Source organism: Mesitornis unicolor, unplaced genomic scaffold (genome assembly GCF_000695765.1).
Source record: "Mesitornis unicolor isolate BGI_N332 unplaced genomic scaffold, ASM69576v1 scaffold48980, whole genome shotgun sequence".
Taxonomy (NCBI): Eukaryota; Metazoa; Chordata; class Aves; order Mesitornithiformes; family Mesitornithidae; genus Mesitornis; species Mesitornis unicolor.
Genome location: NW_010159858.1, coordinates 28,188 through 42,805, shown reverse-complemented (window position 1 = coordinate 42,805; position 14,618 = coordinate 28,188). Strand labels below are relative to the sequence as shown.

The window sequence follows — 14,618 nt, the reverse complement described above, 5'->3', positions numbered from 1 at the left end:
CTGCTGAAAGGTATGCATGAACCAGTCCATCTTATCGAGAAAAGCCCTATAAAAACAGAAAATGCATTCTTCCCAAGAAAACAGAGAACTTGGGGAGAGAAAAGGAGACAGAAAAGAAAAAAAGAATAGAAGACAGGACAGTCGTAACAGGCAGAGACTTTCTGATTCCTGTGAATAACCATGCAGCTTCTGATTAGAAGTCATCCAAGCCTGTCTCCCACAGCCTGCAGAAAAGCCGAAGAGATCTGCCCTGACCGGGTGGGAGCAGGGTCAATATCAACTGAGCTGCCTTTTTTCTCCTTTGCGCCTACTGTTTGACCTCAAAAGTCAAGTTCCATCTGTCAACAGATCACCCCTGATCTGTACATAGCAACTAAAAAAAAGTACTTAGTTCAAATCCAAACACGTCTTTCAAAGACCAAAAATATGATAGGGTTCTTACAAGCAATTCCATGCCTTTGTCCTGGGAGTATCAGATGGATTGTGTTTTGCTCTCCTATCGGCAACTTTGTTTAAAATATGAAGATTCCCTTAAAGGGACTCAGTGCAAGTTAGAGCACCACCTGCAGAAACCTCGTTTTCAAAAATGGTTTTTCTCTCCCTTTTTAACTAACTTTCCTTCTTCATTAAGGCAATGCCCTTATAGAGATCTGATTCCTGCCAATAGTCCAAAAATTTTCTGCAGGAAGTGCTTGTACAAGTAGAGACAAGCAACTTAACTGGTGGCTTGTAGTACTGAAATCTATTTATTTTTTTATTTTTTCTTAGATTAGAATAATTTATACTTGTCTTTGGAGTGAATGCTTGCGTTGTTTTCTATGTGACATTATGGACAATTTCACTGCAACTCAAAATCCTGTATAGGTTATGTACTTAATCACATTGGATTTAATCATGCCTTATAGGTTCTGCTTCGTGTTGAAAAACATACAGAAATAGAATTACCCAGTTTGCGCTACGGAATTTTCCACAAACACATCCCACAAATATAAGCTGTGCAGTAGATAATTTGTTCAATGTGACAGGAATATTCTATGATAGTCGAACATTTGGCACCTTTCATTGGTGGCACTCTCATGTTCTTGCCCAATTTATGTATTTTCATCATAGAAAGTCCAGTGTGGCAATGAAAAGCACAAAAAAAAATAAAAACAGGCTTCTCCATCTCTTCTGCACTGCTTCTTGTCTTGGGTTAAAACTAGGGTAGAGGTGCATGGGGGAAAATGTTTGGGCTGAAGCTGAGAGTTCCTGTATGGTAAAGAGAAGAAAAGACTGGTTAGAGGCAGGAAGGTGGGTGGTTTGCCTGTTTATGATGGAAGCAAGGCTGGTAAATAAGTGAATTATACACTAAAATAAACAGAAGGGGAAGGAAGGTGACAGAAAGGAATATGAAAGAGGGACAGCCTCTAGAGGGGAACTGTGAAATTCTGCATTTACCCTTAGAAGAGGAGGAGAAATCTGAGGAGCAATAGGGATCAACATGCTTTTCCCATACATTTCTTAATATTTTAAAAGTGGTAGTTGGGTTGTAATTGATTTTTTTGTTTTTTGAGTGAATTTACCTTACCTTTACCAACCTATGGATTTCTTTTTTATTCTTTACAAAATCACAGAATCCCAGAACACTTTGTGTTCATTTTGGAGAGGTAAAACATAGTCTAATGTCTTACAGAGCTGATGGAAATTTGAAGTAGTTAGCAGCTGGAAACTGATACACATTCTCCCACATAATTGGCTCTGAGTCTGAGTATTACACTTACTTCAAAAATGACACAGCTAGTTGAAAATAAATTTCTTGACACAATTAACGTCCAGTATAAAATAAATCAAAGTTTATTATTAAAGTACGAATATTTATGAGAATGAAAAGGAATCTATTGCTACCATCTTACCCAAACAGTAAAATCAAGATGCTTTTTGAATGTTAACCTTGAAACAAGCTCTGTGATAGGAAACTCCTGTATCTGCATAAAATTCAGGGCTGGAGCATATATCATTATGCAAAATACAGAATTTGAAGAGCAAGGCCAGTAGGTTTAGTAGGCTTCTCATGTTATTCCCTTGGCTTATTTTGGTAACCAAATATTTACTCTGAATAAAAATCTCATTGTAGGATAAATAACACTTAAAATCTACTATATTTTTCCTTATTATCCTCATGCTTAAATGATATGTTACATGCAAACCCCATATGTTTCTTCCCTATAATTTCAATTTTTTAATTGTTGTATTTATACTAAACCCAGATTTATTATTTATTTTTACAGAAAATTTTAACCATTGCAAAGAATATGAACCTTCTAGTATATGTAGTTTATAGAAAATCTTTCCAAATGACGCATGTTTCGTTTTGGTCTGCATTTCTTTCATTGTTTGCTTGCATTGTCTATTCCCTGAAATTAAGAAGGATAATTAAGTCCACATCGTCTCTGTGTAATAAGAGAGTTGGAGGACCTTCCATTCGAAATATCTTGAATATCTGTAAAATTCCTGTATGTTAAGAGAATGTTATCTGAATTTTCTATGTTTAATGTGCACTGCCTTAAACTACTTGTTTTTTCCTTGCCTGCTCTTTCAAGATGCCAATTAGGAATAATGGGAAGCAAGGGGTAGGCTAAGCATTGCAGTGCATTGTTGTTTCCATCTGTCTGTGATTATTCCAACCAACAGTTTAAAGCACTGAGTGCCAGATCATGCTCCCATTGAAGTTAATTAGGTTTTTGCCATTAGGTTTGATGGGAGTGAGACTGGGCTCTGCACTGTTGTTGTTGTATTCATTGCGTTCTTTCTTGTCTGTGAAACTGCCACCCATCCATGCATGTGTTTGCCAGGTTTGTGCCGTTTCCACTAATGGGCTTGGTCTTCTGATGTTTCAGGTTAAGTATTAACGATAAGAGAAAAAGGATTATTGGGTAAAATGTCTGCTGAAAACAAGTTTTTAGTTTATTGGTTTGTCTTTTAAAAACAGCACTGTGTAAAAACATTTTATTCCTTTTAAATTCTTCATATCAAACTGCATTGGAAACATCTGGTGATACAGATTGCAATATGTATATATTTTTCTCTGTGTGTGTATATATACACACAGATGGACGAAGTGTCTACATACATATGGGGGAAGAGAGCAAGTATTATTTATCAAGAAACTGAGTAGCTATTTGAAACACTCTAAAAGCTTAATGAGAATGAAATTAATTACAAGGTGATTTTTTTAATTTAAAAAAGCACCCTTAAAGTATGGTCAAAAAACCTTAACAAATCCCCTCCCCCTTAAGGGTGATAGCATTTGGCTATAATTTTAGACTATGAAGATATTTGCATTCCTTTTTATAATGCTTCTGTAGAAAATACTGTCATCAGACAGAAGTACCCATAATGCTTTTCAATGAAAATTTGAACTCCAAGACTGAAGTAGAGCTCTTAAAGCTGTATGAATTATTTGTCATCCTTATTTTTTTAAAAATATTGATCCTGAAGGCTCATGAGGCTGAAGAGGAGGCACGGATGAATCCAGAATTTGCAGACAGAATGAAGCAGCTTGACAAAGAGGCATCGTACTATAGAGAAGAATGTGGCAAAGCCCAGGCTGAGGTTGACAGACTTCTAGAAATACTCAAGGAAGTAGAGAATGAGAAGAATGACAAAGATAAGAAAATTGCTGAGTTAGAAAGGTAATTCTTGTATTATTTGTCTTTACATCGAGTGGCATTTCTAGTAACTTCATTTGAGAGCATAAGAAGTTAAGAGTGGAATATGTTTTTTAACAGAATGTTTATGTCTTGTAAAATTGAATCAGAAATTAAAAAGAATGGTGGAGAACTGCATCTCATCTGCTGACTTTAGAAATGGTTTCCATTTTTTCAGTAGTCTCCTTAAAAGGAACACATATAGGAAAAGTCATGTGCAATTTACAGTGATAACAACCCTCACAGAAAACTTTGTTGAGGAACAATCCTGTCTTTCTGTTAACTGGTAAATAAAAACTCTCCCCACATGTTTCTTCAGTGTGAACAGCATCACTAGTTCTCAGAGGTCCTGAGAAGTACTGGTAAGTATTCCTGACCAGTCTCTTAACTGTTTAATAACAGTTGTAACCATTTCTCAGTGTTCCTGTAGTTTCTGTCCAGTTCAAATGAATATTTTCTGATGTTGACCAGGGAGTGTATGACTTATTCCTGGTAAGGTTGTACAGTCATTCCCTAATAGAGACAGGAGGGTTTTGGGATCCATTTGTCTCATGCCCTTCATAACTAAATGATTCTAACCAACTCCTATACAGTAATCTGCAATTAGTTTGATTGCGAAGCAATTTATGTGATTTCTTTGCTCCCTTCCTGTACTTAGCCACTCTTATGTAAATGAAAGAAAGAATTTTATGTTTTCAAATATTACATAAAATTGTTTTCTAGTGATCAAATCAGAAAAACAGTGCTTCATGTTTCTAAAAGAGAAGTTTAAGGGATCTCATTGTTTTGATTATTGCTATAGTTCCAGTCAAGACATAGCACTACTCTGTCCCATTAGGGAGAGCTACTATGAGAGAGGGGAAGATCTGCTGGAAATGCTGGTTACCTTAGGAGGAGGAAAACAGCCAGCTTGGAGAGGAAGTGTGTAGAGCATCTTTTATTGATGATGACTTATCAACCTTCGCAGTTACCTGTTGCCAAAACTTATTTTTCTCTATTTGGCAAAGGTTTAATAATAATAATAATGAATGGAATATAGTTATTAATCGAAGTGTCATGAGAACTGAGACCTCAATTTTGAAGTGGAAAAAGAAGATTTGTACATGAAATAGAACTGGGTGTTTACATGAGGACAACTCTAATTAGCAGTTACATCTCTCACTGCATCAGGAGGAGTTTAGAATACTCTGGTGTCCACACCAGTTTTAATGGGTAAAGTAGATTCCAGAGGAAGTTAGTAATGAAGAGTGGCCACTTTGTGCACCGTGAGTATGAGTTCTGCCTGAACTCTCCAAAAGCCTAAAGCAGGACAGTGGTAAAAGATGACATGGTTAGTGGATTTGTGTCATCAAGGAAGTGCTGCCTGTTCCACCCATAGGTGAATGTACTGTAGAGGCAGTTACAGACCTAGGCTTGTAATATAGTGACTTCAGGTGTGACCAAGCTCCTGGAAAGTGACTGAATAGGTTTTACAGAAACAGTAACAAATACACTCACTGGGTATAAACCCTACTGAACTATTGTGTGACACTAGACACAATAGTGGGCATGCTAAGCTTTTGTTCAAGGGAATGATCTTAAGAGGTTTATTAAGTAGCAATCATGTACATGTTGAATGGTTGAACAATAAAATGTCAATTAAAAGATGAACATGATGAAGTAGTGCAGTTGTGACCTAAAATTTTTAGTTAATGTTATTTTCATTAAATATTTTATATAAAATAGAGATTAAAAATTGATCTAGATCAGTAGATTTATTTGAATTAAATTGAGAATTATTGATTACAAAACGATGACTACAGAGAAACAAGAAACCAAGGAATGCAGAAGTTATACTACAGCCTTGTCACCATACAACCTCTTAGTGTCTGAAAAGCCTGTAATGCTTTTTGTAATGGAAAAAACTTCTTATTTTTGTATTTTTTTTTGTTTTGAAAAATCAATGCATTTTTGTCAGTGGCACACTGATTACAGTCTGTTATTGTTGTTGGTCCTGAAATAACTTCTCAGAAAATAATTTGATATGACTAAGCAAGCACAAGCTTTTTGAAGGATATACTGTACTTTGAATGTGATGAAGTAGTTAAACTTTGCTATGAACCTTTAAGTGCTTCTGTAATGCTTACAATAAGATATCTGTGGCATAACCAGCTAAGGACAGTAGTATGTTGCAATTTTGGGGAATCATCATACTCTTAAGATTTGTTTGTGAATTTTATTAAATTTAATGCAGTTTCTAACTGGATTTAACTTATGTACAGCTTTCAAAACTAATACCAAATTCCTATACACCACATATATATAAGTTAATTATGGTAAACAAGTGTGGGGGGGAAGGATTTATGTGAACACTATCTATTATTGATTTAATCAACAGAAGTCGCTACTTGATAATGGAATCTTAAAGCTACTTTCCACCATGCATAAGCACAGGCACAAATTTGTTGATTAGGACAGTAAGGCTGGCAATCTCCCAGAAATATAAAGATGTAGTAGGGATATATTTTTAGAGAGCGGGTATCTAACCCTTCTTACTAATCAGGCTCACCTTATGTTTCTCTACAGTTTAATTTAATTTCTCTCCCTCTTCCTTATTTTCTAGAAACATTGGTCTAAATATAAATCTGTATATAACTGTGCCACCTGTTGGTGTCCCGAAAGAGGGAACTTTGATGTTGAAATTCCCCTTTCTAGGGGGTTAGGTGGAGTGTAAATTGCTGTAACATTTTATGAAGTGCTACTACTTTTTCTGCTTGTAATGACTACTTGATTGGCTCATTATTGAAGAGAAGAGGTGGAGCCAAAGCTCAGTTTACCGACTTTATGGGAATAAAGCATTGTGAAAATGACTGCAACTTTAACAGAAGCTTATTTGAAAATGTTCTTTCCTTCTTGTCCCACTGTTTTGTAATTCATATAATGTGCTCTAGGTTGCTATATTCTCTCCTTACTTTTTCTCCTTTTTTTTTTCTTGCTCAGAAACAGCATAGCTTCAACATTTCCCCTAACTTCAGATGAAAGGGTATCGCTGGGGTTTTGTAGGAAAATGAATGTTCTTTTGAATATTTGTTGGTTAATAGCTTGCTGGTACCCATGTGCGCTGCTCTGCCAACATCTTTACAGTGCAAGATAATTGCAACAACATAAATTCTTAAAATTTATAAACATCTATTTCTGAGAGATTCATGATCTAGAGTGTTCCAAGCTGCGGCATCTTCAAAGTATTTATTATATTCACAAATAAATTCATCAGCGTAATGAGGTGTACTTGTATAAATCAGTTTGAAAAGTAAGAACACTTGTAATAAAGTTATCATTTACAAATTCAAGCAAAAATTAAACCAAGATGATGAATAGTAATGTTCTGCTATTTGTCAGAAAGTTATTGGCACAGAAAGTGTCAATACTCACGGGAAGAAATGTCTGCTTGAAGATATGGGCAATGAAGTTTGTAAGTGTATGCTATTTAGTATATGAACATTATTAATAATCCTGAAGAAGACTTCATATGAATGGTAATTCTTTTGGTTTTGAGGTGTTTATCTTGCATACTCACACTTGTGAGTTGCATCACTTAAGATTTATGATTCATACTATTCCTCTAATATAAAAGCCATGTTGGTCTGTTTATTAAATTTCTCCATATATATAAATTTTGTTTTTTATAACTTATTATTATTACATAGGACAACCAACTCTCCTCCTATACTAAAGCTTTTTGATAACTTTTATTATGTCTTTCATGATTTATCTGTTTATAATGAGAACAGGTTAAAATTAAATGCAGTATATCCCAGCACAGTGTACTTTCAGTAAACTTAGCTTTCTGGGTTTTTTTGGTTTTGTTGATGAAGAAAATGTGTAATTTTGGTTTGGATTTAGATTGGTGGGTTTTTTTAATATAATATAAAGGAAACTGGGTAAGATAGTGATCAGCTCAAATTTTAATGTGAAATGCCTAGCCAAAGAGAGGTAACTGCAGCTGAAACGGAATTGCTGGGGTGGAAGGAGCATATTATTTAATGCTTTGATTAATGGTGTTAGAATGAAAAGTGTATTTATGAAATATGCTAGGGAGTTTGAATAATAAAATTAAGTGAAATACAATAGTACAAAATGCATGATCGTGACGTTAGAACAGTAAGACTGCTGTAAGCTTAGGATAATCCTTGATACAGTTTAGGAAGAGAAAGATAGGGTAAATTTTGCTTATGATGGTGTTATTAACAGGTGCGGAGTGGGCTGGTAGGATAACTAAAGGAATGGAGCGTTCATGTCACAGGAGGAGTCTAAATAACAGTCGTTTGTTTCTCTGGCAAAACAAAGGCTCAGTAGGGCTGCTTGTTCTCTATAAATACGTGAAGGGGTGAGCACTGCGGTGAAAGAAGGGTGATTTTGATAAAAAAGTGTTGGCACATGGTACAACAGATATAAATATCCATTAATAAATTTAGACTGAACAGAGAAAGAAAGTGATGAGAGCATAGTGCAGTTTGCAAAATCTTGGATCTGCTTTTCTCCAGTGGTATGTGAGATGGTTAGTCATTTACTGAGTAGAGCATAGCTTGTCAGGAAAGCTTACAACAATATGAATGTTCATGTAAAAATATTACACTAGCTATGAGACAAAACCAGTTTGGTTTTTTCGTTACCCACTTCTCATATGCAGTAGTAATTTTTGGGTAGTAAGACTACAGATTCGCCTTTAAGCTCTTAGGGTGTTCAGACTACTGTTCATTCTTAATTGATTTGGATTTGAATTCTGATGAAAATAAGTCCACTCAGCACTGACGATTCATTGCATAATGACAAAACTTCAGCACATGGAATAATTGTGTTCAAAACCAGTATTTTTGTGGCTTTTAAAAAATTTCCCTTTCATAAGTGAATGAAAAACTGCACCAGTGACAGCTTTAACGGTTAGTCTAGCTAGAAGTCAGGCAGGGTTTTTTTTGTTTTACTTAATAGAAAGGGCATGTTAGACATTTCTTAACAAATAAGATATCAAGCATTAGAGTATTTCCAGTGATGAAATATTAACCTTATTCTTCAGACTGAAGAAAAAAATTGCTGTCAGCATTAGAAGGGGCTGTATTTCCTGGGGTGGGGCAAATCTGTTTTTGATTATTAGGTACAATGTTTTGTGAACTTCTAAATGACATTTCTGAACAAGTTGCCAAATGGTTTAGCTGTTTTGGCTTTCATGGAAAGTCTTGATGATTGTGGGTCAACAAACCTATGTTGGTTCAGAAGAAGACTGTGTGGTATACGATGAGATATTTGTGTGGCAACAAACACAATGTCCACCTAATTTATTTGTTCCATCTGGGGTGTGTATGCATTTGGATGGTTATAAACATGGGTGGTTTTCCACAGTCCACGAATGACAAGGTACGATTTTACTATAAAATTTCTGTTTTATTCAGTGTGCAGCAAGGATATACTGCTACAGAAATTTTATTTTACTTACCGCTTTCCCTTCCCTTTCGTTTTCTGTTTTTGAATTAAATCTACTGATATAACATCTGCTTGTTATATTTTTAAAGAACTAATGTGTTCCTCCCTTTATTCTCTTTTGCTGTCTTCCTCCCTATATTTTTCTCCAAACTGCTGCTTTCATCCCTACTCCAACCAGCTTGACTTCCAGGTCAGTATTTTCCACTCTCCTATTTAATTGCTCCTTCCGCAATGAAGGTTTTCATTGATTCTTCGTTTATTTGGCCATTTTGATTTCATATTAATAACTTCTGTTTGTCTTTTTTTTTGTTGCTGCTTTTATTCTGCTTTTCCCTCTTGTGAAGTTTTTGGTCATTCCATTTCCAGATCAGAAACTTTACAGCAAACGAATGCTTTTGTCAAAAGTCTGTAAGAAAAAAATGTTTATTAACAACATATTCAATTCATATGTTGTTTTGTGTGAAGATTTTTTTCTTCTTTCAGTTTTACTTCTGTTATCTTTGTTTAGTGAGTTCAACATTGGGAATAGCTTTTTGGTAGACCACCCAGCCCAGAGGTAATGGATTGAAAAATAACAGTGGTATGCAGAGAGATTTAGACCTAAGATCAGAGACTTATTCTTAGTACTTTACCATCATCCCTTTTACTGGTATTGCAAACACATTAGGATGAGTTGGAGTGGTTCATCTTCTATTTTCGGAAATTTCTGGCTTTTGCGCTGGCCAGATTCTGGACCAGCACTTAACTGCAAGGGAGTTGTATGTATGTGTATGTTTTACATGCTGTGTTTGTCTAGAGCATCATCTAGGCAGATTCATGTTTTTCTTTCTTCCAGGTTTTAGATTAGTTTGGCTAGGGTTCGCACTTGTGCACTGTTTTGGAGTGATCTTATCCTATCATGTAGTATTACATGTCTTGTGGTGCTTGTTGAAAGTAAGAATTGATACTCAAGATTTTTTTTCTCTTATTAGGCCTTGATGTTAATTTTCTTTCTTATCCTTATGAATGGCTGTAAAATGTAAATTAGCAAAGTCTTAGAACAGCTACTTGATATTTTACAAATTAATAACTTTATATGGTTTGGACTACAGGTTCTTCTGCTTTTTCCTTTCAGAGATTTCGGAGTGTTTTTTTTTCTTCCCCTGTGACAGGTATTTAAGACAGTTTAGACTCTTAAGCTCATACCTTATTTTTCAGTTTCTGAAACTGCTGATGAAAACTTGCACAAAGTTTTGTTTTGTGTACTGAAGGATCCTTGCTTTAGGCAGGAACAGACCTGGTTTTCCATCATTATCAAGGTAGAAAGTGTTTACCTCTTCACAGATCAATGGGACTGGAGTATAAAGGAGGGTGTATACTGCAAAGGCTTTCCAGGTGGATTTCAGGTACTAAAGTTTTGCATTTGCAGATATGGTTCTAGGTATCAGGTGGCCATGCAGCATGTTTGACTAGGATCAGGGCAAATGTACGATCTGCCTTTATAATGTGTTCAGATCTGAAGTTTTCAGAATTTTTATGTCAATGTATACTTTTTGCACAGAATTTTTCTCTATTCGTATAGAAGCAGAGCTTGACAGCTTGGAAGAGTTTTGGTATCTTTGTCTCAAAACCAAGCACAGTTCACATTTTGTGGTTCAGAAGCATCAGAGAAGTTTCTAATGTGTATGCCTTTGAACTGTATGGCAAAAGATGGCTCGTTATGAAAAGATTGAAAATACAAGATGTTTTTGTTTATTTTTCCTGATGTGCTCCAATGCATATCACAATCTCAAGTTACTTTGCAGCTGGAACATTTTGTTTCTGGAATTTGAGGCTTATTGATTGCATTAATGAATAGGATGAACACTTTTTTTAATTGTTTGTCTACAGCAAGCACCCTTTAATGTGCTTGAATGAATAGTTATTACACCTGAACTATAAAAAACACTTAATATATTTTCAGAATCCAGAAATTAATTAAACGCATTTCTTCTGGAGCTGGCTATTATGAAATTATTGTCTGAATGTGCCCACTCTGGCATTTCTATCAAAACATACTCAACATTGATTGAATAATCTCTCTAGCCAGAGAGAGCTTAAAGAAAAGTATTATGCTATGCAGTCATCATTATGGTTGATTTCACTGGAATTCAATGATTGGTATGCAGAAACATTTGTTCAGCAGTTGGAGGTGATATTTCTGTTATGTTTTATTGACCTAAAAAACCAGCTGACCTTGTTGAAGCAAACTGTCCTCATAACCCTGCCAATTTTCATCCCTAGAGTCCTGGATAAGTTGTAGCGTGTGATTAGAGTTTATTGTGGGATTTCAGTGAAGTGTTCCGTTTTCGCAGCTTGAATCTTCATTTAAGTCAAAACTTAATTTAAGAAATGGGTCTCTTAATTTCTTTAATTTCTGCCAATATTCTTAGCTGTCATTCATTCATCCGTATTTATATGGGGTTAGAATGATTAGGAAAATGCTGCATCTGTTTTATAACCTGACAGGCAATTGATACTGATGGCAAACAAGAAAAATGCATTGGGATAATCCCCACCACGTGCACCTACCTATGGAATAAAAAAATATTCTGAGCACAAGAATCAGTACAGTAATATTTTTTTTCATTTAGGTTACAATTAATATATTTCCCAGAGTTTTCTCCCTGCAGATAAAGAGGAAATGGATATTTTTCCATGTATAATATACTGACCCGTGCTAGAAATTTTTCTACCAGCCTCTGGTGTTGGTCTTCCTAGTAATTTCCGCAGGAGGCTAGAGCTCCATGAGATGTGTAAGGCCAGGTTTAACGGAGTTTTAAATTTAACTTAAGAGCCTTCCACAGTTTTGTCAAATGTCAGTTTGATGGTTCCAAGGGCAGAGTGATATGTTGTTCAAAGATAATTTCCCTGGAGAAATTGAGATAGTGTACTAATGAAAACTGAGAGAATCTGTGCTATACATTACTGTTCTGAGAGACTGGTTATTCTGCGTGAGAAACATAGTTGTCACGTTGGATAACAGGCAGATTGTTGTCATGTCTTTCTGTTTTAGTCCTTTTGATATGCACAAAATGAACATTTTAACATTGTGAACATTTTAATATTTAAACATTTTGAAAGACCTGAAGATTTGAGAAGGTTTATCTGATTCCATGTGTAATTTTGAATTTGTGTAAATTTGCATTTCATCTTATTTAAGAAATAGTAAAGTAGAAAGTTTATTTCCTTTGAATTCTGGTTACTTGGAAAAAAGTATAATAATAATATATTACAAAATAAGCAGAAATAATAGCGAAAAACAATACGAAGGTACAAATCGGTTCCTGAGGCATGATAATGCATTGTTTGTTTTTATCCCACTCCCTCTTAAATCTGTCTACCCAGTTCTATATTTTGCCCTTTCTGTTTACTTAAAGGCACATAGAGGTTAAAATAATAAAATCTGATAAAACTAAAACTGGATTATTTAAATAAGGAAGGATATTTTGTAATTTCTCAGTGATGTGGGTTTTTTTATTTTGATTTGGAGTGTAAGTACTCTGTGGAAGTAAATGGATATGTAGCATAAACTGGATATGAAAAGAAAAGAGCTCTACATACCTGAAGGAAAAATATCCACTTTGGACTGGGTTGGACCTTACACCACAATTCTGTGTTGAGAAAGATGGAACACAAGGAACTGATACCCTTTCTATTTCACAGTTACTCATTTCAAAACAGAGCAATATTTCTGATGCTTCTGTAGGCCTGCTGCTTCCACTAGTTTTCTCGCGAAGAAAGATCCACAGAGCATATTTCTTTATGTCTTGAATGTGTGAATGAAATAGTCATACAGCCCTGCTCTGGGGAGCTTGGTAGCTGCCTGGGCACAATGCTGTCAGGATTCCCTGTGTATGATGGAAGGGTGTGTGGGTGAAGAATCATTGTGAGATAGCACAGCTTACCCTCAAAAAGCTGTGACTGAAAAGAGACAGAGGAACTAAATTTAGGAATTGGGCTGTTGGTGGAACCACTTCTTCCACTCGCGTTGTTTGCTTCCATAATGCAGGAGCAATGTGCCTGGACAGTGTGATCGTGACTGGATTGAAATGCTCTGACCTGAATTTTTAATAAGGGGAAGTTAGTATGTCAAAACAAAAAATCAGACAAAGTGTACCTGGATTATATGGAGGTCTGAAGAGGCTACTGCAATAGCATGGAGAGTTTGATTTATGTGTTGAATGATCCTGAGAACTGCTAACTTGAGCCAGGAGTTGCAGGTGAAATATTTGATTCAGAAGGAAATTGCAATGAAACACAAAGTGCAGCAGAGGAAGTTTGATCCTGATTGCTGTCAAGCTGAGCTGGACATGCTGTAGGGCAGTTGGATCCAGAGAATAGCAGCAGAGTCAGGTGTGGGTTTTGGGGTTTTTTTTGTTTGTTTGTTTGTTTGGTGGTCTTTTTATTAGGAAAATCACTAATGGTATCAATTAATGGTATTGCTAATGGTATCAATTAATAAAATAGCTGAGCAAGCAATTGCCATATTAAATCAGATCAAATATCCTTCTCATCTAGTCTCCTGTCATCAGCTGTATTTTTCTTCTTTTGAAAGAACATCAGAAGAAAAGGCAAAGCAATCCTTGGTGTATGAGAGAGATGTGTGACAGATGAGTCTTCTGGCATGGATTTCACACATGTTCATAAAAAATGTCATCCAGTAAGAATGTGCTGAGAAAGACAATAGTGCAGTGCAGTGGTTGCAGTGCAGATACGTATTAAAACAAAGTGATATGAACCATAGTTTGGAACAGGATTTTAGTAAGTCTTTTTCATTCATGCATTATCCTCATGTAGGTATTTCTAGGATCTCTCTAGGGCTTTGGAGGGAGCTGTGTCAGACTAAACACTTTTTAAACAAAGACTTTGGAAAACTTCCCAGATAGGTAAACCCTTCCTCCCATGTTTTTGTCTTTGAGGTGAGAAATGTTTCGGTAACTTCTGTGACGTTTGCTTTATTTCTGTCAGGCAGAGTTGTTGGTTCTCTCAAGGCAACAGTAACTTTTTGTTGTGCATTTGGAGGCAAAGTTCACAACTGTGATAGCACTGTGATAATCAGTGTATTAGAAACCAAGCCAGGCTTCAAACATTTGAAACAACGAGATTTAAGGGAGTGGGGGGGAAAGGGAGGGGGAAAAAAAGGAGATAAAAAGGATTTAATCCAGTAATAGAATTGTGGTTTTTTGAGACATGTAGATCTGTGTGAGCTGCGAGCTTGCTCCTTTGAGTGAAACTGAAGTATCTATGTAATCCTTTGGTAGAAGGAGCTTGGAATGTAATGAAAACATTTAATATACTAAAATTTATTCATCTTAACTGGTAACTCTGGGCATTGCATGATTTTTGCATTCAACTGGAGAATTAGGGATGTGGGAATCGAGTTCATTGAAGATTTTAAAGTATTGTTAGGTTTGGATAGGGGTTTTTTTTTGTCTGTTGTTTGTGCTGGTCATT

General features: G+C 35.6%; 1 protein-coding gene across 1 annotated transcript in view; it reads left to right on the top strand.

The window, feature by feature from the left end:
• Positions 1-14,618, top strand: part of LOC104543433 (ERC protein 2-like) — a gene marked incomplete at both ends in the record, with an annotated part of 38,849 nt that overhangs the window by 15,561 nt on the left and 8,670 nt on the right. The window contains one exon of the mRNA XM_010188048.1: positions 3,478-3,671. Within this exon, the coding sequence (XP_010186350.1) occupies positions 3,478-3,671 (194 nt within the window). The remainder of the gene's footprint in view (positions 1-3,477; positions 3,672-14,618) is intronic.